This window comes from Cydia splendana, chromosome 20 (genome assembly GCF_910591565.1).
Source record: "Cydia splendana chromosome 20, ilCydSple1.2, whole genome shotgun sequence".
NCBI lineage: Eukaryota > Metazoa > Arthropoda > Insecta > Lepidoptera > Tortricidae > Cydia > Cydia splendana.
Genome location: NC_085979.1, coordinates 7473948 through 7500677, shown reverse-complemented (window position 1 = coordinate 7500677; position 26730 = coordinate 7473948). Strand labels below are relative to the sequence as shown.

At 34.6% G+C, this 26730-nt stretch overlaps 1 protein-coding gene across 3 annotated transcripts in view; it reads right to left on the bottom strand.

The window, feature by feature from the left end:
- Positions 1-18376, bottom strand: part of LOC134800733 (MTOR-associated protein MEAK7) — a 52476-nt gene extending 34100 nt beyond the window's left edge. The window contains exons 1-2 of one of the 3 annotated variants that reach the window (XM_063773260.1): positions 18169-18376; positions 17087-17216 (exon numbers count right to left, since the gene is read on the bottom strand). In XM_063773260.1, the coding sequence (XP_063629330.1) occupies positions 17087-17216; positions 18169-18326 (288 nt within the window). In that variant the 5' untranslated portion in view covers positions 18327-18376. Of the gene's footprint in view, positions 1-17053; positions 17217-17953 lie in introns of all 3 variants that reach the window. The other 2 variants (XM_063773259.1, XM_063773261.1) reach the window with 2 other exon arrangements.
- Between the last annotated feature and the right edge of the window lie 8354 nt (positions 18377-26730).

Sequence of the window (26730 nt, the reverse complement as noted above, 5' to 3'; positions counted from 1 at the left end):
TCTGATATGGCGTTATACTGTGGGGCAAAAGTTTCAGTCACAATAACCTAGCCGCCGCCATATAACATATAATCGAAGTTACACTCTCATTTAAGAACGACATTTTGAAATAACTAGAAATTTGACATGAACATTCAAGTAACATATCTAATACCCGAAATATAGGTATATATAAACAAAAAAATCTTGTTAATTTATATATATATATATTTCGGGGATCTCGGAAACGGGTCTAACGATTTCGATGAAATTTGCTATATGGGGGTTTTCGGGGGCAATAAATCGAGCTAGCTAGGTCTTATCTCTGGGAAAACGCGCGTTATTGAGTTTTTATAGGTTTTCCAAGCAAAGCTCGGTCTCCCAGATGTTATTATTTATATCAGTGACATTTTAAATTGACACTGTCATGTCATTCAATATGATCTACTTGCTAGGGTTGAAACATACTTTTGCACTAATGTTTAACAAATTGTATCTCAGAAACGGTTAGAAATATCAACGTGATTAATAAGTGAAAAGTAAAGTACGTAGCCTAAACAATTCCCGGCTTGCATAAAAGTCCTTCGTTCTGTTCCACCCGATATAATCGGTGCGTAACTTTGATACGGCGCGGCGTTATACTGTGGGGCAACAGTTCATACAATTGGTAGTGCAAAATAGATAGAACTTGCAGGGTTCGAGACTTCTCCAGACTGGAGATACGCTTTTCAACATGGAGGCTAATAACACGGTATTTATTATATTTAAAACTTTCGCGTTTTGAACACATATTAAGAGCCCAATCAACGTGCACACTAGCGCCACTGCTAAATACCCGTGATTATTTAAATTTAACGAAAGATATTTAATAAAGGGGGCCGCTACGTACTGTATTTTGTATGTAAGTACCTTTTGAATACATCAAACTAGTTTTTATGTTGCTGGATTCGTCGATCTATGAACTCAAAACAAAAACGGCCGGGCCGTTTTAACTTTGGACGCAATCCAGCAACATAAAAACTAGTTTGATGTATTCAAAAGGTACTCACATACAAAATACAGTAGGTAGCGGCCCCCCTTTTTAAATACCTGTCCTTAAATTTAAATAATCACGATTATTTAGCAGTGGCGCTAGTGTGCACGTTGATGGGCTCTTATCACATTAAATGTGAATGTGTAAATTTTATAGACGGGTCTATCGCGAATTTATTTTATTACCTTTACCTTTTAGCCGCGACCACGACCAGTGAAACCTGTGTCGAAACGTCGGTAAATAAAGGTAATAAAATAAATTCGCGATAGACCCGTTTATAAATGTGAGTTAACACGGTATTTCTCTTCTTCTTCTTTTTAGCCCTTTTCAATCCTTGAGATGTAGGCCATCAATTTTTGCCATTCTGTTCTATTTAGTGCTCTTTGTAACTTGTAACCATTTTGATCCAGCTGTTCTTTTGTCGTCATATCAACGCATTTTTGGTTTTTGTAATCTGGATTTGTAATGATAATGAAGGTTACGAGTAAATGCGATCAATCCGCAAGTGTTCAAAAATGTTTATATATCAAAACTTCAAAAGATTACAAAAGAGATATATGTATTAGAAGTGTGCCAAGGTAATGTTGTATGTTTAACCACACATTCGATTCGTTACATTTAAATCGGTTTAAACTCGTGTAAACGTAAACGTAAAATGTATTTACGGCCCGGTGCAGTAAAACACTGCAACTAAGTATACTTTATAGTTGTGTTTGTGTCGTTTTACAATAAAATTGTGGAACAGATATATTCTCACACTAGCTTTTGCCCGCCCCACTGGCCGTACAATCGAAATTACACTCTCATTATAAAACGACAAGCTTGGCATGAACATTTACATGACATGTTGTCACGTGCGTGAGTTAAACTCCAATGCCGAAATCCATATTTCATTTTAAAGTTGTTTTGAAAATGCCAACAATATTTCAGCTAGGTACTTGATTAACTGACATAAATCAAAGTAAAGTTGAAACGGATGCGATAAATATGTTATAGGAAAACACAAGTTTACGGCCGCGTTTAAAAACAGCTTCATTCTTCCATGATACATTCCTGGACGGTTTAGTAAACAAATATGAGTAATCGTACGTTAAGGTTATTCGTTTGTTATTCAGTAGTTGGTTTGGCTTGGGGATGGTTGGTTTTAGTTGATTTATATACCAACATTACCAACCCAAAACTCAAATAGCGGGACATGTTGGCCGTATTCCGGATGACTATGGGCTATAACAGGAGTCTCCTAACCCCGGCCCGCGGGCCAAATCTGGCCCGCAACGCGTTCCAATTCGGCCCGCCGACACCCAAAGCGAGTGCCCACTGTCCGGCCCGCGGGAGCCAGGCTCCAGGGTTTCAGCAGAGTGCAACTGTTCCTAACAGCAGCAACCAGACCAAGGACCGGAAAACCCCTCTTTACGCTTAATCCTATCAATTCGGTAACCCAATCGATTCGGTTACCGTATCATTCGGTAACCCTATCATACTGTTACCTGATTGTAATGGTAACCTTATTGAAACGGTAACCCTAACCTTTAACCGAGTTAATCTCAAAACCCCATCGCGATAGGGTTTTTGTTAAGGGTTTTTAACAGGTTTTCATTCAGTTATGGTAACCTTTATTATCGGTTGCTTACTGGTTTGCTACATTAAAGTAGTTTTAGTGATGTGCCGTCAGAACTAAAAAAAATACTAAAAAATTTGTTTATTTTATTTACTTTATTTATATTTTGTTGATTTTATTGATTTTACTTATTAAATTTATTTAATTTAATTTATTTATTTAATTGATTTAATTTAATTTATTGAATTTGTTGAAATTATTTATTTTTTTGAATTTATTTAATTTAATTAATTTATTTAATTAGTTTAATTTGTTATATTTGTTTAATAAATTTAATTAATGTAATTTAATTATTTTATTTTATTTATTTTATTTATTTTATTTATTTTATTTATTTTATTTATTTTATTTATTTTATTTATTTTATTTATTTTATTTATTTTATTTATTTTATTTATTTTATTTATTTTATTTATTTTATTTATTTTATTTATTTTATTTATTTTATTTATTTTATTTATTTTATTTATTTTATTTATTTTATTTATTTTATTTATTTTATTTATTTTATTTATTTTATTTATTTTATTTATTTTATTTATTTTATTTATTTTATTTATTTTATTTATTTTATTTATTTTATTTATTTTATTTATTTTATTTATTTTATTTATTTTATTTATTTTATTTATTTTATTTATTTTATTTATTTTATTTATTTTATTTATTTTATTTATTTTATTTATTTTATTTATTTTATTTATTTTATTTATTTTATTTATTTTATTTATTTTATTTATTTTATTTATTTTATTTATTTTATTTATTTTATTTATTTTATTTATTTTATTTATTTTATTTATTTTATTTATTTTATTTATTTTATTTATTTTATTTATTTTATTTATTTTATTTATTTTGTTTATTTTGTTTATTTTGTTTATTTTGTTTATTTTATTTATTTTATTTATTTTATTTATTTTATTTATTTTATTTATTTTATTTATTTTATTTATTTTATTTATTTTATTTATTTTATTTATTTTATTTATTTTATTTATTTTATTTATTTTATTTATTTTATTTATTTTATTTATTTTATTTATTTTATTTATTTTATTTATTTTATTTATTTTATTTATTTTATTTATTTTATTTATTTTATTTATTTTATTTATTTTATTTATTTTATTTATTTTATTTATTTTATTTATTTTATTTATTTTATTTATTTTATTTATTTTATTTATTTTATTTATTTTATTTATTTTATTTATTAAACTTATTTAATTTATTAAACTTATTTAATTTAATTAATTAATTTAATTTATTAAACTTATTTAATTTAATTAATTTATTTAATTTATTAAACTTATTTAATTTATTTATTTTAATTATTTTAGTTATAATATAATAATATTTATAATAAGAACACACCACACAAGTAGGTATAAAGATAAACAAAGGAAAGGCAAAAAAACTTGTTTGTGCTGGAGGCTTCATAGACCGCCCATGCCAACCTCGGTTATTCAATAATAAGTTGAATTTAAGTGTGCGTAAAGATTACAATCGTTTGAACTGGTCAAAAACCTCATAATGAGGTAACTGAATAGACTGGGTTTTTATTTCGGTTACCGGTAACAGAGGTTAACTCGATCTGATACGGTTACCGAATCAAAGTGTTACCTTATTAAGCGGTTACCGTTATGGTAGGGGTTTTTATAAACACCTCTAAAATAACCCTATGAAAAACCCCGGTTAAGGTAACCGGTTCCTGTCCCTGAACCAGACACAAACGGCCCGGCGCAAAAACCGACGGTGGCCCGCGCGAAAGTTTCTGAGGCGCAATATGGCCCTCAGATAAAAAAGTTTGGAGACCCCTGGGCTACAATAACAACGAACTGTTACGAAACTGTACCCGACTGTCTCGAGAGGATAATGTTAATTCACATTACCTTGGCACAACACTCTAATTGTAACGTGTTATTTTGTACGAAGGAACTTTACTTTTAACATTTACGCGCTTTACTTTGGTAGTTATTACGACATAGGCCTAAGTGCTTCACGTAATCCACACGGTATTATAAAGCCAGACAAAATTACTCAACAACAGAGGCCGTATCGTGAAAAACACTAGTTGAAAATGTATCTGCTTGTATATCGCTCGAATATGTAATAGCCTGTAAAAGGACGGGAGGCCGTTGCCCAGCAGTGGGACACTAAACTAGGATAACAAAAAAAAATGTAAGGGTGATAGAGCAAGATCTATCTAATACCTTTAATTAAACACGAGCAATTCCTGTTTATTTATTTATTAGGTCAGGAAATTAATGCTCAAAAAATGTTGTAGAGGGAAATGCTAGGAACACAATTTTTGACTCCGTAACTTTGTTTGGACTAGTTAGGAGGTGAACATATCAAAAGTCCCCGGCCGTAGCCCCGGTGCTGCGGGGAAGAGGGGGGTAAGAAGGTCTCATTTTTCGGTTTTTCACTTATATCTTGGAAACTGCGTCTTAGTGACATGACTACTTAGACAAAGTGAAAGCTGATAAAATTTGTTCCAAGTTTTATTTAGTCAAGTTTTTCGATATCTTGAATAGTTTTTGAGATAGCCGCTCTTGAAAGTTTATTTAGGGATCTTAATTTTATCTTGATATCTACATCAATGAAGCTGCTTGGCCGTGTTTATATCATTTTCGTATAAATCAGGGGCGCTGAATTAATTTATGGTATCATATTGACACTATTGCGAAGTAAAAACAAAATTTTAAAAAACATTTTTTTTTAACTCCTCTTAACGCTTAAACCGCTGAACCAATTTCGTTGAAATTTGGTATAGAAATAGTTTCAGTCCCGATACAGGATATAGGATAGTTTTATAACCAGAATCATGTTTTGAGGGTGTGAAAAGTGGGGTGGAAGTTTGTATGGGGAATCAATAACCGCTGAACCGATTTAAATTTAAATTTAAAATGATGAGATGAAATTTAGGATGATGTACATCTGTGATTTAGTTGAAAATGATACCAAATATGACTTCAAACCTTACCTTAAGTAGTATTAACCTGGAATTCAGTTTTGTCGACGAAGCTGAATTCCCCCCACACTCCATTTCACAACTTTAACACATTCAACACCAAGAACCCGACTGTCGGGTACACTGTTCGTAGCGACTACGCGCTACATACGACGAAACCGTGGCTTAAAGGATGATTATTCAGATAAAAACTATCTGATGTCCTGTGTTGGGACTCAAAATATCTGTATACCAAATTTCAATGAAAACCGTTCAGTGGTTTGAGCGTTAAGAGGAGTTTAAAAAAATGTATTTGTTTAAGGTTTATATGTTTTTTCTTCGGAATAGTGTCTATGTGATACCATAAATGAATTCAGCACCCCCGATTTATACGAAAATGATACCAAACACGGCCTACCAGCGTCACTGATGTAGATATCAAGATAAAATTGAGTCCTAAATAAACTTTCAAGAGCGGATACCTCAAAAACTATTCAAGATATCGAAAAACTTGACTATATAAAACTTGTAACAAATTTTATCAGCTTTCGGTTAGTCTAAGAAGTCATGTCGCTAAGATGCAAAGTTTCCAGGATATAAGTGAAAAACCGAAAAATGAGACCTTCTTACCCTCCTCTTCCCCCCAGCACCGGGGCTACGTCCGGGGACTTTTGATATGTTCACCTCCTAACTAGTCCAAACGAAGTTACGGAGTCAAACATTGTGTTCCTAGCATTTCCCTCTATACCTTCTTATTGCTTGGCCTATATATATACACGATGATTTTCAATCGGTGATCAGGAACCAATTTTTCTAACTCAGTCAGCGACGGCGATTACATTTAACTATGAAACCAACCGCGAAATCGCGAAAAAAAAATTTACTATCTCATAGAAAATATCAACATCGGACCAGCCCAAATGTATGAAACAGGCAATTTTTTTTTTTTGTGATTTCCAGGTTGGTCCCATAGTTAAATGTGATCGCCATAGATGACTGAATTCGAAAAATTGGTTCCTGATCACCGATTACATTTCTTGGTGTGTATATGTCGGATCTCGGCTCTAACGATTTGAAATGAAATTTGCTATATGGGGGTTTTCGGTGATAAATCGATCTAGCTAGGTCTTAAGGACTGTATCGTTTATTATAAATACAGATACAACCTGATCTAACTGTTGACGTGTGTATTATTTTGTATTAGTATGTTCTTAAGGTATAATCTGGGGGTATTTTTAAGCCATATCTGATATAAGAAGGTTTTACATTTATTTTATTTTAGGGACTTTATGATGATTTTAATACCGTCTAGCAAAAATGTAATTTGGACAAGCCTATCGAGCTTAATTTGAGACTATTTAACCGATTCCTTGGTACGATTTAAAGAAACAAAAGGTTAATATGCTGCCAAAATATGCCATCTAAGCAGAGTTGGGCAAAAATTAACTTGAATAAGAATAAGAATAAAAACAGAAATTTTATACTTATTCAAATCGATTTGAATTAGAATTATTCTTGCACTAGTTATTTTAGAATAAAATTTAGGTGAATAAATCATGTGACTCTTATTTTAAATGCGGAATAAAAAACAGAATAATTATTCTAGAAGTGGGCCTATTCTAACTAAGGTTTTATTCAATAAAAATGTTATTTAGAATTAAGTTAATTTTTGTAGTACAATCGGTTATATTTTGTAAGTTGATTTTCACCCTTCTATTTAAAAGTCGGATTGATTTGATATTTGTTACTATAGTTTAGGTATAGTACACATTGAAGAGTTCCGCTATACACTATCTAGTTCTATCATCCGATCAGGGTGCTTAGATAACATACCAAACGTTGACCCTCCGTAGAGTTGCGCATAGTCTCTCTCTATCACTCTTACATATTAGTGCGATAGAGAGACAGATAGCGTTTCGTTGTCGTAGCGCAAACGTTTGGCATGTTGGCTACGCTCCCAATGTGCCTAGCCAAGATGCCAATTTTTGTTTTTATTTTAAAACCCGAATCATTAGGTAAATTTAGCTGTTCTGGGGGCCTAGCCAACATGCCAATCGCTTGCGCTCCAACAACGAAGCGCTTTCTGTCTCTATCACTCTTAGATATTAGTGCGATAGAGAGACAAAGATAGCGTTTCGTTGTCGTAGCGCAAACGTTTGGCATGTTGGCTACGCTCCCAATGTGCCTAGCCAAGATGCCAATTTTTGTTTTTATTTTTATAACCAAATCATTAGGTAAATTAAGCTGTTCTGGGGGCCTAGCCAACATGCCAATCGCTTGGGCTCCAACAACGAAGCGCTTTCTTTCTCTATCACTCTTACATATTAGTGCGATAGAGAGACAAAGATAGCGTTTCGTTGTCGTAGCGCGAACGTTTGGCATGTTGGCTACGCTCCCAATGTGCCTAGCCAAGATGACAATTTTTGTTTTTAATTTAATAACCAAATCAATAGGACAATTTAGCTGTTTTTAGCGCTTTCTTTCTCTATCACTCTTACATATTAGTGCGATAGAGAGACAAACATAGCGTTTCGTTGTCGTAGTGCGAACGTTTGGCAAGTTGGCTACGCTCCCAATGTGCCTAGCCAAGATGCCAATTTTTGTTTTTAATTTCATAACTAATAACCAAATCATTAGGACAATTTAGCTGTTTTTAGCGCTTTCTGTCTCTATCACTCTTACATATTAGTGCGATAGAGAGACAGAGATAGCGTTTCGTTGTCGTAGCGTAAACGATTGGCATATTGGCTACGCAGCCAAGGTGCCTAGCCTAGATGACAATTTTTGTTTTTAATTTAATAACCAAATCATTGAGTAAATTTAGCTGTTCTGGGGGCCTAGCCAAGATGCCAATCGCTTGTGCTTTGACAACGCAGGACTTTCTGTCTCTATCACTCTTACATATTTAGTGCGATAGAGAGACAAAGATAGCGTTTCGTTGTCGTAGCGCAAACGTTTGGCATGTTGGATATTACGCTCCCAATGTGCCTAGCCAAGATGACAATTTTTGTTTTTTTTTTATAACCAAATCTTTGGTTACAATTTAGCTGTTCTGCGCTTCTTTCGCTCCAACAACAAAGCGCTTATTTATTAGTGCGATAGAGAGACAGAAAGAGCGCTTCGTTGTCGGAGCGCAAACGATTGGCATGTTGGCTAGGCCCCCAGAACAGCTAAATTTACCTAATGATTTGGTTATTAAAATAAAAACAAAAATTGGCATCTTGGCTAGGCACATTGGGAGCGTAGCCAACATGCCAAACGTTCGCGCTACGATAATGAAACGCTATCTTTGTCTCTCTATCGCACTAATATGTAAGAGTGATAGAGAAAGAAAGCGCTTCGTTGTTGGAGCCCAAGCGATTGGCATGTTGGCTAGGCCCCCAGAACAGCTAAATTTACCTAATGATTTGGTTATAAAAATAAAAACAAAAATTGGCGTCTTGGCTAGGCACATTGGGAGCGTAGCCAACACGCCAAACGTTTGCGCTACGACAACGAAACGCTATTTCTGTCTCTCTATCGCACTAATATGAAAGAGTGATAGAGACAGAAAGCGCTTCGTTGTTGGAGCGCAAGCGATTGGCATGTTGGCTAGGCCCCCAGAACAGCTAAATTTACCTAATGATTCGGTTATTAAAATAAAAACAAAAATTGGCATCTTGGCTAGGCACATTGGGAGCGTAGCCAACATGCCAAACGTTCGCGCTACGACAACGAAACGCTATCTTTGTCTCTCTATCGCACTAATATGTAAGAGTGATAGAGAAAGAAAGCGCTTCGTTGTTGGAGCCCAAGCGATTGGCATGTTGGCTAGGCCCCCAGAACAGCTTAATTTACCTAATGATTTGGTTATAAAAATAAAAACAAAAATTGGCATCTTGGCTAGGCACATTGGGAGCGTAGCCAACATGCCAAACGTTTGCCCTACGACAACGAAACGCAATCTTTGTCTCTCTATCGCACTAATATGTAAGAGTGATAGAGACAGAAAGCGCTTCGTTGTTGGAGCGCAAGCGATTGGCATATTGGCTAGGCCTCCAGAACAACTAAATTTACCTAATGATTTGGTTATTAAAATAAAAACAAAAATTGTCATCTTGGCTAGGCACCTTGGGTTCGTAGCCAATATGCCAATCGTTTGCGCTACGTCAACGGAACGCTACCTCCGTCTCTCTATCGCACTAATATGTAAGAGTGATAGAGACAAAGCGCTTAGACCAGCTAAATTGAACCTAATGAGGTTTGGTTTGTAAATTAAAAATAATACGGTTACTGAAACTATGCGTTATGCGACAGTCAATTTGTAAGATTTTATTCCATAAAATAGGTATAAATTTGACAAGAGACTAACTACTATTACATCTACCTAACTATACGTAATTAGTACCTATACGGTACCCGGACTACATTTTTATTCGTGGAATATTATTTCGATTAAAAATCATGATTATATTTATTTGATTAAGAATAAGTTATTCTCATTCAATTTTTTCTCATACGAATTATTCCCGACCAAAATTATTTGAATATTTTTGACGAAAATAAAATCGAGATGATTTTATTCCTACGAATTCTTATTCAAATAATGATTTTATTCTTGAATGCCCAACACTGCATCTAAGTGTCCTTCTCATGATTGCTCAATTGAACATCCACAGAATAAATGTGGTGAATTTTTATCTTTACATGAAAACGACTTTTTAAGTTTTTATGCAACATTTTGGATTCCCGTAAATTTCTGACGCCAGCGAAATGAGGGAAACAGCTAAAAGAATCTACCGAAATCCAAAGCGTAACGGACATTCATGGCGTTGAACCATGGCTAGAACAGGTCGATAGAAACGCTCCATGATGGTTATATTGTATACCAAAGTCGGGGTTGTCGTAAGTAACATGCCATATTCTCTAAAAGGCCACCAAGCACAGATCCAAAACTTTTTTTCCAACTAAAAGAAATGATTAGACTATGCCCAGATGTTTCGCTTTACGAATCATATGTAATTGCTGTTTACATAGTACGATTTTTTTTGTGTAATATCTCGTCTAGTTCGCAATCCGTAAATTTTCTTGTAGTATTTGTCCAAAATCGTTGTAGTTACTCGGGAGGATTGGGTAAATATTGTCCAAACCATATGCTTTACGTGATCTCCCAGGACGAAATGTTACTTATTATTAAAGCACTAATTAAACTATATGTGTAATTTTTTAATAAAAATATAATACCAGAAAAAACGGCTAAGTAAAGTTGTATTCATAATAAACGATACAGTCCTTATCTCTGGGAAAACGCGCATTTGACTTTTTATATGTTTTTCGAGCTAAGCTCGGTCTCCAAATATTAGACCCCTAAGCTACATCTACTGCAAAAGGCAACACTCTTAACTGTCCATCGATGGACCTTATGCCTTTTGCAATAAGGTCTATGAACTGTCAGTTAACAGTGTGGGCGACAGGGATCGGAACCGATTTTTTGCAAAAACATCGAAATAACCATATTTTTCATATTATTTTATACTCGAAATGTAGGACTCAGTTGTGTATTTAGGTAACGACTTCGTATTAACTATTAAATTGCCCAATTATAGTCTGTATTTTTAGGTATTTAATTTAAATAAATGTAAACAAACAATTTGTACATTTTCGGGTATATAACATTTATTGGTTAACCGACCAATTACAAAACCGCCTGGATCAGTCACTGAACGACCCGACATTAACCTACATTATTTGATCGTGTAATGTTTTCATCTACACTCAACTGGCTTAAGGAGCCATTTGAGGGTAGATTTTGTTTACTTTCATTTAAATACCTAAAGATACAGACTATAGAAATGAAATAATTAACAAAGAACGAAAAAATACCGTTTTCGTTCCCATACAAAAAATACCGGTACTTATCCGTTCCCTGGTGGGCGATGGTGCAAAAATAAAGACACTTGCGTGTGGATAATCCAAGCGGGAACAATCGCTAATAAAAATAACGATGTCCAAATATGACCGTGACGTCAGTTATGGATGGCAAATACTCATTAACCTGACAGCTGCCCTAATGTTTGCCCAGTTCGGCTGTTAGGCAAATTGGATGCCATGTGGACTTACGAAAGAGACGAGGTCATTTCAACCCAAATAGAAAGAAAGAAAGAAAATACATTTATTTACGTCAAACCAAACCAGTTAAATTACAAGCAAGACAGATCAAATGGACGTTAAAGGACCCCCACTCAGCGTAATGCTATAGGCAAGAGACCTGTAGGGTTTGCACGACGGATCTGAAATGTATGGGAAGATCCGCGGATCCGGATCCTGGATAATTTCATATACATATTTTGGTCGTAGTGTAGTTAGTTTGGTCGGTTTGCATTCCGGATCCAAAATATATGAAATTATCCGGATCTGGATCCGGATCCGCGGATTTTCCCACACATTTCAGATCCGTGGTGCAAACCCTACAGGTCTCTTGCCTTGCATTACGCTATAAGTTCTTTCAGATAACTGTTTATTTACAAAAAAAAATTAAATGCTATCGTCTTTATGTAAAATTTATGTGTAATGTAAGAGAGACAAATCATACAATAGCGCCTATTTTCTATACAAAATTGTTGACAGAATCTTCATTCGGAGACGCGAGTGTTTTTGAGTTGCGCGTGGTTGCGCCTAAAATGAGTCAATATTTTTAAGCTTTGAGTCTCGTAAAAACGAACCGATTTCTTCAAATTTAGACTCAAAATACGAGTTCCTAAGCCTAATAACTTTATTAGGGTCTGTGTAAAAAGAGAAGAGTCGTAGAATGTATTGGATGAATAAATACATTGAAAATGAACATTATTATAATAAAAGTTGCATGCAAGTTCTTGCTAGTCTAAACCTCGCTTAGACTTGCCTCAAACGATTCGATTTCAACTCGAACCGAACAACCAAGGTTTACTCGAAACTAATCGCGAATTTGACAGGCCGCCAAATCGTCTGTTTACAACTAGACCCCTCCAAACCAAAACGTCGTAACAGCCATGCGTTTTCCAAGAGATATGACATTTTGTTATTGGGCAAGGTGTGCGAAATTGTTTTTAACTGACCGATAAATACTGAATTTATGAAGCCACCCGTGAATGTACCCGTGAATTTTGGAAGTACATATTTGGGTCGAACAACTATTTCTTGTTGTTATTCTGTCCCATTAGCCAGGAGACAATAGTAGCATAGTTTCTTAGAGAAGAGCTGCTGTACCATGTTCTACAAACGTGCTTAGTACATGTCCCATTATGGAAAGGCCTTATAACTACCAAAAATTCATGTTTGGTTCATTTAAATACGAAATAACTAGTATTTTAAGAGTGACCCAGGAGACCGTAACCATGGCAACGGGTGACAAGAAAAAGACGATTCACCCATTTGACGTTTGACGAACATACAAACAACGACACCTATAAACATTACTAATAGGATTATTTTTGATATGCTCCTGAATAATAATATCCCTATTTAATCCCATTAAAATATACTTCCGTCAATACTAATTATTATAAACAATATCCAAACTAGCTTAAGTACCTAATAAGCTTACCTTTTTTCTATAAGCTTAAATACCAACGCAACGAAGAATCCTTATTAAATAACGAAACTATGTGGATAACCATTAAGAATAACGGTCAGAGAAAAAATTATCCCACCAAAAAATTGACATTTAAATATCCGTTTTTAAAAATTGCACTTTAAATAAAATATCAAATCTCATTAATAAACCCTTACCTATACCCTTACGAATACATAGTAAGGTCAATATGGTTAAGACCGGCATTTACCGACAATTTTTTCTGGAAAGACCTGGCCCCAATTTCACCACGGTGACAGGTGCGACAATTGTAAAATCACTGTTGCTGACGTCACAGGCATCCATGGGCTACGGTTACCACTTACCATGTCATAAACTTAGCAAGAGAAATATCTGTTTTTTCCGATATAATAAAGTTTTTTTTAATAAAACAATGATGGTGGCAAACAGGAATACGGCCCGCCCGATGGTAAGCGGTAACCGTAGCCCATGAATGCCTGTGACGTCAGCAACAGTGATGTTTTACAATTGTCGCACCTGTCAGCGTGGTGAAATTGGAGCCTGGTAGAGAAGTCTAACTCTCGTATTTGTATGCGTAGTTCGCTCAGACACAATCAGAAAGGAAGAGCTTCACTCCTGCTCTACCGATCTTCTGTAAGTGGAGTGGAGCTTGTAGATGGTCTTCTCTTATAGACGGTCTTCTCCACATAGACCTTAGGTGATAACTGGGTTCTTGGCGTTTAGGGTTATGCTTAATTTTCATTATACAATATTGTTAACACTGACAAAAAACAAGTACCTAAAAGACGCAGGTATAGACTATTCACAAGCACAAACATATATTGTAGTAAAGTCAGTCAATGTAAGACGCAATGATTTCACCTTCACCAATGATGTAGTTATTACTTTACATATTATTAAATGACCACATTTAAACTTTCTCGCATAAACAGTAAGGTGCATTGGAGTAACTTTTATGAAACAAACGAAGTGAGTTTTATAAGCCCAGACTCGTAATTTAACGCCTTTCATTATGTAGCAGTCACATAAACTACTATAATTTATTTAATCAGTAATTTGCGCTTCTATATGTAATGATGTATAAAACTCATATGGTTTATTGCTACGAATTCCAAGGGCAATATAACGTAGGCGTGCTACGAAATTAACCGTAGCGCCTACTACGATATATAATACGATACATGATATGACCGTAGTGACATAGAGATATTTTAAATTTAAAATATGTATACAGGATGATTCATGAGACGTGAGCAGGACTAATCCTGCACACTCAGTAACTGATAATTGATCGATCACCGTCGTATTTACAAAACAACCACACTTTTTCCTATTTTTTAACTTTTTGGTGAGGGCAAATTTAATTCTCAACAATCATGGTCACCCTTCAACACATAATTAATAAACATAAAACCTCTTTAACCGTAATGGCATTTTGATTACGAAGAAAATAAACTGTCAAACTTGAGTGAGATACGAGTTTTCAAAAGTAACCAGACCGTGATGACAGTAATGACATTCAATTTGACACAGAATATCGGTAGTTTAGTATTCTAATTTTAGGGTGACCATGCATGTCGTAAAAAAATCAATAACTTTTTTTTTGCAACATGACTAGAAAATTAACGTTATCCTCACTAATACTGATACGAAACAGTTGCTTATAATCAACGATATGCGCAGTGTTAGTCCTGCTCACGTCTCCTGAATCACCCTGTATTGGGCATTTTTTTTAATTCAATGTCGACTTTTTTTATAACACAGTAGAAAAGTTTATTTAACCCTAGTACCTTGAAACCCCCGCAACGCTCAATAATCCACTCCACTCGCTACGCTCGTGGTTGAATTTTGGCATATTTCTCTTACTTGCATATCAATATTAGCACGAGAAGTTCCCCTTTGTAAAACAAATTCCTAAAAACATCGTCCTTACAAGGTAGTGCAACCAAAAATAATCGCCAACAGAACAAAATTAATCACAAAATGAAAATCAAGTCATACAAGTTTCTGAACGTAATTAAAAAATATATTAAAAAAAACTGAATGAAACTTGTATGAAGCGTGGATGGTGATGAGATAAGGCGTCTAAAAATGGCTATTCTATTATTAAATCGCTGATATAAGTATAATAAATGCATAAAGAAATAAAATAAGCATCTAAATGTCTATGTCTACATACCAGTGGTATTTTTAGTTGCTTGGTGCAATAAATGCATTATAAATAAGTTCATTTTACTCTATTATAAATTTAAAACACCATATAGGCAAGTGGATGTCAAAAGTATTGAGACATTTTTGGCGGAGCGAATCGAAGCGTCTCCGCTTAGGCGTAAGTAGGTAAAAACCGATGTGGATAAGGGGCTATTCATACATTACGTCATTTCAAATTAGGGGGGGGGGGAATTTGGACATCGGATGATGGTAGCATGACGTAGGAGGAAACGGGGTCATTCGAAGCATGATTTTTGGATGATTTTAGAGTGGAGTGGGGGGTCAAAAACCTAAGACCGTCTACAAACTCTTTCGTCACTTCTAAGTACTGTTCCTTTCTGACTGTCTGAGGGAAGTATAGGTACTTCTCTCAGACACAGGAAGACCTAGGGGTCTTCCTCACATTAATCTAATGCATAAAATTACTAATTTTAGTGGATAACAGAACTAACCATATTAAACACCTTATACTCATCACCAGACCAGATTACGACAAAGTGTAATAATACAAGTTGCATATTAATGTAAACGGTTAATATGTCATATTGATCAGTTAACAGCGGTCGACAACCTTTTAGCAGCCAAGGGCCACATAGTAGTTAACGAGGTTGACGAGGGCTTCACTTTAATATGTGCGACTTTATCAGACATTGTTGTTTGTCAATATTACATACATGATAGCCAGTGAGAGCCAGGCCGCAAGTGAGAGGTTCCAGAGGGCCGCCTGTTGCCGACCGCTGAGACGAAGAATAGACGCTTACCATGAGAAATTTTATACTTCGGCCCATCTGTTCCTATCTCTATTGCACGCACATAATTATATCTCTGTACCGCTCCCACAGTGCCATTGACCACCAGCATCATGGGCGGGACAGCAATATGATTATTGCTTAATTAGTGTATTAATGGGAGTTTAATTTCTGTTTAAGTTACATAAAAAATCAAATCTGCAAAAACCATGAACTAGAAATACCTAATTTCCTGTCATCATCTTCCACGCGTTATCCCGACATTTTTGCCACGGCTCATGGGAGCCTTGGGTCCGCTTGGCAACTTATCCCAAGAATTGGCGTAGGCACTAGTTTTTACGAAAGCGACTGCCATCTGACCTTCCAACCCAGAGGGTAAACTAGGCCTTATTGGGATTAGTCCGGTTTCCTCACGATGTTTTCCTTCACCGAAAAGCGACTGGTAAATATCAAATGATATTTCGTACATAAGTTCCGAAAAACTCATTAGTACGAGCCGGGGTTCGAACCTGCGAGCTCCAGATTGAAAGTCGCACGCTCTTACTGCTAGGCCACCAGCGCTCCTCCTACCTAAATACCTAATTTCCTGTACAATACTTTTAATAATAATTACTGAAGTTTCATTGACTTACGGAATTATTTTGTTAATGAGTCATTTCGGAATTATGAAACTCTTTATAAAAAATCTCTAGATAAAACCAACCTACTTCCCATATTGAAATATCGAAAAATGTTAACTGCCTCTCCGTGGTTTGAATATACAAAGGTGGTAGAGAGGCTGATAATGATTTTTGATTATTCAATGTAGACATTAGGCCAATCTATGGTGAAATCAGCTACTTCTCATATGATGTATTAACCAAATACTATGTGTATGCAACATGTACCACTACACGGGACTAAAACTAAAATGGGTATAAAATAAAAGTGAACACACTTCTAATAACACTGCGTCTAGTAGTCCACTCACGATGAGGTCATCCTCCCGGATTCGTCCGGAGTTCTTGCTGGCCGCCTTGAATGTGTTGCCGACGTACTTCTGTTCCTCTTTAGTAAGTAAACTGCATTGGGACGCTAGCTTTTTGCTTGTATTGCCCATTCTGAAAGAAATGAACTGTTTAACGATATGGATTCAGTGAGCTCAATCCAGATGGTATGCCGGTTATTCCATAATTATCTTTAGACTAATACAAGTTTTTGCTCGACTTAGCAATGTAATGTAATTTTACTATAGAATATACTGAATATTAATATAGTGTTTATGTGTATACTCTGTATCTTTAGGTACTTAAATAAAAGTAAACAAAATCTAACCTCAAATGGCTTCTTAAGCCAGTTGAGGGTAGATGAAAACATTACATGATCAAATAACATAGGTTAAAGTCAGGTCGTTCAGTGACTGACCCAGGTGGTTTTGTATTTCGTTGGTTAACCAATAAATGTTATAACTACCCGAAAATGTACAAATTATTTTGTTTACTTTTATTTAAATACCTAAAGATACAGACTATAGCTCTTACACTTTCATAATTATTTATTTAACGAAATTAGGCATTTTATTTTCACTAGAAAATTTAATTATCGTCAATGCACGAGATTATTTCCCGTATAGTGCAGAAAATTGGCATTTTTATGATGTCAAAAGATATACTTATAGTGCTAAGTGCCGAGTCACGAGTTATATATCCTTGGCCATACACCTGCCTTGTAATACCCAATAAGCCATGACCTTACCTTCCCTTACGGGAAAACAATACTGGCATTATCCTGCTGACTTATCCAGACCACTTAAAGCCATTTAAAAAAAACCAGTGCCAAAATATAGTAAAAACATTACCTTATCACAAAAACAAAACGACGTAATCATTTACAATATTAAACACTATTTAATACACTTAAATCACAGGTAAATACATTTATGGCACGTAAAGCACATCAATTCAAAATAATTTACTCAATTAAATACGTATTTATCTCATAACGCTGCTAAAATTAGTCGAAATCAATAATGTTTTCCTATTAGGATTATGCACTTTTTAAAAGTCAGGTTACCTGTCAAAATTTTTTTTTTCTTCAATACGTAGGTATACCATACAGCCACACACAACCAATAACCATTGACCACTTGCGTCAAGCGACGCGTCACATCGACTGCCGTACCGCCTTCTTATCGCGGTAACTTTTTGGACGCTGGAAATAAACCGATCCATGCAGTACCTACGTATACAATGTAAATATTTGTCTACACAGTTATTGGTGGTTCTTATTTTCAGAGCTCCTCATAAAAATAACCGTTATATGATTAATATCTAAACATCTTGTTTGAGCACTTAAATTAACTTTGATTTATCAGGCAAATTTCAGTCATTGATAAATGCCACTCGCCGCGCCGTGTCGTTTTTCCTGAGGCTGTCCCTTGGCGGCAACACAACAAGCGTGAAGGGCACCTTTGCATTTAGCTATAGTAAAGGTTGATTCACGAAAGCAGGCTCGGATTTTATGCAAACTTTAACAGATCAGTACAAAGCACGTGCCAGCTCTTATGAATCAATTTAGGCCAATGCTTCCATAACTTCATATATCTCATATCACTAGTTGTAGGAAATCCCCCATATAGCCGACCTTCACCAATCTGTCTGACGGATGAAACTATGAAAATATGAAAGAAAATATGTTCCAGAACATAAATAAATAGGGTTGCCTAAAGAAATATGGTCAAGGCTATTTTCAATAAATTTTTGAAATATATTTTTTTCGGCAAATTTCACCGACTTTAGATTTAGATTTAGATTTCTTTATTTCAAGATGAAAATTACACTATAAATTTGCTACCTTAGTCAAAATTATGTTTATCTTCTCATCATGATCGTCAAAAATTACATTATAAATTTAAAATAAAAAATAACTTTTGATTTGTCTGACGATCGAAATGAGTTTCAATGGAAAGTATACAACTTGTGCAACATAAATCATCTAGGTTGCCTATCTTTTTCCGGTCACTATTATGTGGTTGCCGTGTTTAAAGAGGTGATTTTATTGGATTTTATATCGATAATTGCACTCATCTGTCTGACGCTTGAATTATACATCAAAATGATGGTAATTTTATTGCAAATACAATGGTATATTATATAGGGTTGCCTGCGAAAATCCGGTCACAAATGAGGGTTGCCAGGCTTTTAATTAAAATAAGAAGGGAAGACTTTTAGCAATAACTCATAAACGGCTAAACTGATCAAGTTTGTTGTAATTTTAGTTAATTGAGTTTTTAAAGCACTATTTTCATGATTTTTTTTATATTTTTGGACAGATTTTTCAAAAGTTAGAGGGAAAAATTTATTTTTTTTCTTTCTAAACGATTATTTCCGAAATAATTCACTTTATCAAGAAATGTTGTTTAAAGACCCCTATTCATTTTGAAAGCCCTATCCAACGACATCCCACACTATGAGGTTGAAAATATAAAAAAATTGTCACACACATTTTGTTTCTTTCAAAGCGATTATTTCCGAAAATATTCACTTTATCAAAAACTGTTCTTCTAAAACCCCTATTCATTTTGAAAGACCTTTCCAACAACATACCACACCATAGGGTTGACACGAAACAAAAAATCCTCACATACATTTTGTTTCTTTCGAGGCGATTATTTCCTAAAATATTCATTTTATCAAAAAAAATTGTTTTAAGACCCCTATTTATTTTGAAAGACCTATCCAACAACACCCCTCACTATAAGGTTGGAACGATAAAAAAATTGTCACACACATTTTGTTTTTTTCAAAGCGATTATTTCCGAAAATATTCACTTGATCAAAAAATATTCTTCTAATGCCCCTATTCATTTTGAAAAACCTTTCCAACAATATCCCACACCATAGGGTTGCCACGAAAAAAAAAATCCTCACGTAAGTACATTTTGTTTCTTTCGAGGCGATTATTTCCTAAAATATTCACTTCATCAAAAAATGTTTTAAGAAAACCGTATTTATTTTAAAAGACCTATCCAACGACATATCACATTATAGGGTTGAAGCGAAAAAAATGGTCACATACATTTTTTTCTTTTTTTTTTCGTTTGATACATATGTTGTAAGATGTCATTTGATATGAATTTTAAAATAAATAGGGTTCTTCAAAAAAACATTTTTTGATAAAGTGAATATTTTAGGAAATAATCGCCTCGAAAGAAACAAAATGTATGAGAAAATTTTTTTTTTCGTGTCAACCCTATGGTGTGGGATGTTGTTGGAAAGGTCTTTTAAAATGAATAGGGGTTTTGGAAGAACATTTTTTGATATAGTGAATATTTTCGGAAATAATCGCTTTGAAAGAAACAAAATGTGTGTGACAATTTTTTTATCTTTTCAACCTCATAGTATGGGGTGTCGTTGGATAGGCCTTTCAAAATGAATAGGGGTCTATAAACAACATTTCTTGATAAAGTGAATCATTTCGGAAATAATCGTTTAAAAAGAAAAAAAAAATTTTTTCCTTCCAACTTTTGAAACATCTGTCCAAAAAATATGAAAAAAATCATGAAAATAGTGCTTAAAAAACTCAATTAAATAAAATTAAAACAAACTTGATCAGTTTAGCCGTTTATGAGTTATCGCTAAAAGTCTTCCCTTCTTATTTTAATTAAAAGCCTGGCAACCCTCATTTGTGACCGGATTTTCGCAGGCAACCCTATGCCATTGTATTTGCAATAAAATTACCATCATTTTGATGTATAATTCAAGCGTCAGACAGATGAGTACAATTATCGATATAAAATCACCTCTCAAACACGGCAACCACATAATAGTGACCGGAAAAAGATAGGCAACCTAGATGATTTATGTTGTACAAGTTGTATACTTTCCATTGAAACTTATTTCGATCGTCAGACAAATCGGTGAAATTTGCCGAAATTTTTTTTTTTTCAAAAATTTATTAAAAATAGCTTTGACCATATTTCTTTAGGCAACCCTATTTATTTATGTCCTGGAACATATTTTCTTTCATATTTTCATAGTTTCAGCCGTCAGACAGATTGGTGAAGGTCGACCATATACCATATATGTTAGACCATAGGTATCACATTACTATAAATATATTAGACGACTGGCAAATAGGTAAAGTGCTTTTGTTTAAACAGATGTATATTTATTAATATTATTCACGCGTTGCATCTCAAAATTTAATCAAAATATCATTCCATGTGGTAACAAATGGTCCAAATATTCAACCCTATGGATACAACTGTGATAACACTGTACAGCCTGAAAATGTTTTTAACTGCTCGGTTCTCAGTCTGGCTGGCGACATATCTGTACAATAATATCAACAAGTGCATTTGCGGTGGAATGCTCAATCCAGTTGAAACAAGTCTTGCCCACGGGCAGACTTCTGCAGGTATGAAATCACCGGCCACGATTATAAAAAAGACAAGGATACTTAATTTAAAAGCGTGAGCTTGATTCTGGAAGCAGGCATTCCCTACCATGTGGCTCCAATGAACTACACAGAACATCCGCACGCATTCCATAAAATTTAACACCCATGACCAGTAAAACATGTTTTCCTATTATTGGCAGGAGCGTAATACACATATTTGTACAGTAAAACTTGATGGAAGCAGAACTTGAATATACGTTCTGGATAAGGCAGAGAACATGAATATTAACGCTTTTTTAAGTAATTTGTAGAGATCTTAAAAATTATCTACAGTCATGTGATTCATTTCTTGGTTCTAGAAACTTTGGTTAACATTTTTCGACGTCTCTTGACACTGTATTGTCTCAGCATCGTAGATTCTTCTAAACGTCTTAATACATTATCTATACTTAACGGATGAAGATTTATTCTATATTCTCTCAGCATCACCATTATCAAGGTTATTCTCGTTAATTTTATAGTCACTTGCAGCATTAGCCTCACGCAGTAATGTATAGAGAGTCATAGCAGTAAACATTAGAGTAATCGAGCTGCTGATCACAACGAAGAAAAAAATCATCAGACTTAAATTGATCGCGTAAGTTTCGTTTTCTGTGAAGATTGTACTTCCGATGATGAGGCTCCAGTGGAGTAAGCAGGCCATCTGCACGAACCATAGAAAGGCCGACATCCAAATAAACATTTTGTTGAATATAACTTTAGTTTATTGATTTCGAAGACCATAATCTTTTACCATTGTAGATCTACGCAAATACTTATTCTTTTATTGCTTTGAGTAACTTTTATGAAGCCGTGGTGGAAGTTTCCTTCTTATGCTGCTGTACTGCGTTTTATCAATGTGTAAAGAGTCCAACTAGTAGATAGCACTGTGATTAAAGTGTAGCATTGGCAAGCCTTCACAATATTTTTGTTTTGGATATTATTCGCATGTATAACTTTATGCAGAATCACGAGCATATGAATTTGAGGAGGTATGCTCAATGCTGTCACGAAAAGTTTCAGTTTGGGAAATAGAAAGCCAGGGATTATGCTACCGATGATAATGAAGCCAAATATTCCGGCACTAAGTCGAATGCCGTTATAGGTATCCTTGGGGAAGATCGCGTGACCAATTATGTAACTCCAATGCGCTAAGCAGCCCATACGCACAATTAAAAGAAAGTTAAACGCTATGGTGAATACAAGGGCCATTTCGATGTTTTTGGTTTCGTTGGCGGTAAGAAATTGTGTAGTTTCCTCATAATTTTTGCTGGAAGATTTTAGGCAAGATTATTTTTTTTTCCATGATAAGGAATATGCATCTTGAAACAGTTGGATTTTTATATTCTCTTTGTTTTCAATTGAACATTATTATTTATTTACTTTATGCGACATTTGTGTCATGGTGATAGATTCATAGGCATAGGATCATAGGATTACTTACTTTACTCTTTGGCATAGGTTTAAAGTGTTTAAATTTTCGTTACTCTTTTGATTATTTTATGAACGCATGTATTATTATATTTATAATTATAGTGCGACCACAGAAACTTTGCAGCGCAATAATTTGACAGCAAATTAAAAAACTATACATGGCAATGTTTTTTAGCAGTCAGTAAACGTCATTCTCTATGGTATGTGTTTGTCAAAAGCGTTTAAATTTTCGTTGTGTTTTGTGATGAACGGGAAAAACATGGTGAAACCTTACAAAATCGGCGTACGGGAATTACTTTTCCGCATGGCGAATAATTTTACACTAGTAAAAAATCAGCACTAGGCGATTCAAGCTCAAAAACGACAATGTTTACAAAATTTTGAGTTCATGACGGGTAAGTGGAATAAAACATTTTAATACTTGCACCATATCTATTACATAAATAGATAATATATTATAATATTGGTTGGAACATTGGTTTAGACCAAGGTTTCACACCAAATTGGACACACCTAATAGGTATAGGCATACTATTACCTTATGAACTTCCTCTAACATTTCGAGAAACCCATTGGTTCGAGCTGGGTTTTGAGATCGAAGTCCTCTAACCCACAACCTCCATGCTTAATGCTTACGGCATGGGTGCCTACTGGCTACTAGTTAAAGCTTAAATTTATTTTGAATGTATGTTTATTGTTTTAATGGTTTATTTCGTTTTTCCGAAATCCGAAGTTCGCGAATTGCGGGAAATTTATTTTTCAATATAATTACGCCTTAATGGGAGTAAAAGAGAAGGATGCTCGCAATTTGCGAACTTCGGTGTTTGCGGTAGGCTATCTGTACCTATTTATTGCTAGGCCGTCGCGGATATCACAAAAGCTCAATAATTTTGATATAGCCAAATGTCATATTCTCCGAAATCTCCCAATATTATTTATCAATTTAGTATATGTATACCTATTAATAGTGACATTATTGTTGGAATTAAATTTATTTTACCATAAATGCACAGCTTAAATTTTTCATAGACGGTAAAAATGGTAGAAATTTCACAACTATCAAGACTCTTTAATCCATTTTCTGTGGTGTTGTCACATACTGATTTTTAAAAACTACTTTTTATCTAGCACTGCAAAGTTCCTGTGGTCGAACTCTAGAATTCTTCTTCTCCTGAGCGCATCTCAATAAAATAGTGTAGCCAGATAAAATAATGTAGTAGAAAAGTACATTCTGACAAAAAAGTCGAAATTAAAAAGTGGCAATACAGTAGTGTCGTCCCGTTTTCTTATATATTGATTTGAAAGGGACGACACTACAGTATTGACACTTTTTAATTTCTACTCTTTTTTGTCAGACTATAGTAACAAAAAAAAACATAATTATAAAAGCCGTTTACATTCGCGTGCGAGCCGCGGGCCGAGCCACGAGCCGCGAGTGTAAAGCCCGCTATACACTCGCGTTCGCGGCTTCGCACCGCGATTCGCGCAAGAGTGATCAACGTACGTGCGTTAAGGACGCAGCTATAAGTTAGAGGGAGAAAAATATATTTTGACCGCACCAAGATCGCGGTGCGGTGTGGTAGTCTGTTACGACTTTTATGTTGCAGTATAGATATAAATCTTGTCAGTAGGAAAAGGCGGCTAATATAAAAATGTAGACGCGAAGGGTTATCGTCCCATAGAAAATTTTAATTTCGCGCCTTTTTCTACTGGCAAGATTTGCTTGACCAACTATTTATGTAATCTGGCCACGGACGTAGCGAGTAAACTGGATAGTGTACACTGGCCAAAAAGTGTGTCCACATGAGAGGTCAAACCTGAGCCCTCCATCTCTTTCTAATTAGGGTGACCATAAGTCATATGAATGTGGGATATTAGCATAAGATGAAATGTATAGTTTGGCCAGGATCTTTTCTCATTCGTGCATAATCAGAGAGAATCATACTGTATTTTCCCTATGCTAGTATAATTGCCCCAGAAAAGAGATGGATATAGTTTTTTTCTCTTCTGTAAAACGCTTCACACAACCTTACTTAATTTAGTCGTTATAAAGCTTTTAGTCGTTATAAAAGCTGTTACAGATGGGATGGGCGTATTAGATCGCGATCAATGCGATCATGGTTGATTGTGAGGAAGGTGGTCCGCCGTACGTCCATCGTACGTATTGGGTGAAAACCAGCGTAGTGTCTTACAGACACTGCTTATGCTGAGCGGCATCCTATTTGGTGTATGTTTACTGTATTGTTAACTTTATGTTGTACTTACCGTAATGTAGGTATGTTTTTGTACGCCAAATAAATATTTTCTATTTCTATTTATTTATATCAAAGACAGCTATAAGAGAGAGCGAGACAGATTTCCAGGGTCGGGTAAAACGTTGTAGTTGTACTTGGTAATTCGCAAATCGTATCGATTAAAAACGCTGCCTTCGGTCATTTTTTAATTTATCACCACTCGTTGCGAGTTTAATTCCTACTTTCAACACTTGCAACGCAAATAAATTTATATTATTACTATGCCCACTGGTTATCGATACTAGTCATTTTGTCAAGCCCTAGCGTAGCGTAACAATTTATGTTTTTACACGAAATTATCTTGATTATTGACTAAAATGATAAAATATTAGCACACGACGAAATAAAAACTTACATTTAACTGTGTAAACCGGCATTCTACACTATTTATGCTCTTCATAATTCATAATTTAACAAAGTACCTATCACTATCAATATCATACTCATGGTGTGTTCATATACGTGATGACTTCCCTTTTGCATACTTTAGCTATTCTTTAAGCGTAAGCGTCATCGTAGATCTGTAATTGAAACAAAATTTTCAAATTTGCCGCTTTTGTATACTGACGGAAATGTCGGCCCAACCTATATAGAATCGATTACATATATATAAATAGTTAGAATTAACGTTCCAGTAATTAAATATTATGTATAAATATGAGTCTGTAATGTCCAAGGACTTCGGATTTAATTTTTGGCAATTATGTAGCTCTCATTACGTGAACCGAATAATTAAACATGCCGAAATAAGTATATCTTTATTTATTTATTAGTATACTATTTAGGTAAAGTTATTTTTACATTAAGTATGAAATATCAATTTTGTAAGACCGATCCAAATCGTACCGATATCATGGTCACCCTAATCGTCATCAAGTTGGGGATACCAATTAATATTCAAAGTTACTACAATTTCTACCATATTCAATTTACTGTTTTTTTGTGGCGCACATGCTGGCTTGGCTTAATCAGTTAATAATATTAACATCATAATAATTAACAAATTACTTAAAAGATATCAGAACTGTAATTGGAATATAGCACTAAAATAGTATAAGAAGGTAATGAATTTCAGTAGTATATTGATATAATAATTTCTACCACAATGGTATCTTTTTAACATTGGCAACATGTGCGAATGAGACACAGGGCTCGGGTTTTTCTATCTCATGTGGTGGACCGTTTTCTCTAGTCTGGTACGAACAACATTCTGTCTCGGTGATAACGTTCAAATTAGTATGTCAAAAAAAGTGACATCTCGCTCCAGTTTAAACAATACCTATCAAGGGCCCAACGTTTTCTGTTCTCTTTCACGGCGCAGCAACTAGTATCATTTCTCTCTCCTCGCTCTTTTAAAAATGCCGTTTGTCAAAAAAGGACAACCATACTGTTGACAAGATGGACTTCAAATCAAGTGTTGCCTTTCTTGATGCGCCCAGGCTGTATATGTGTGCGTAAAAGCGTATAT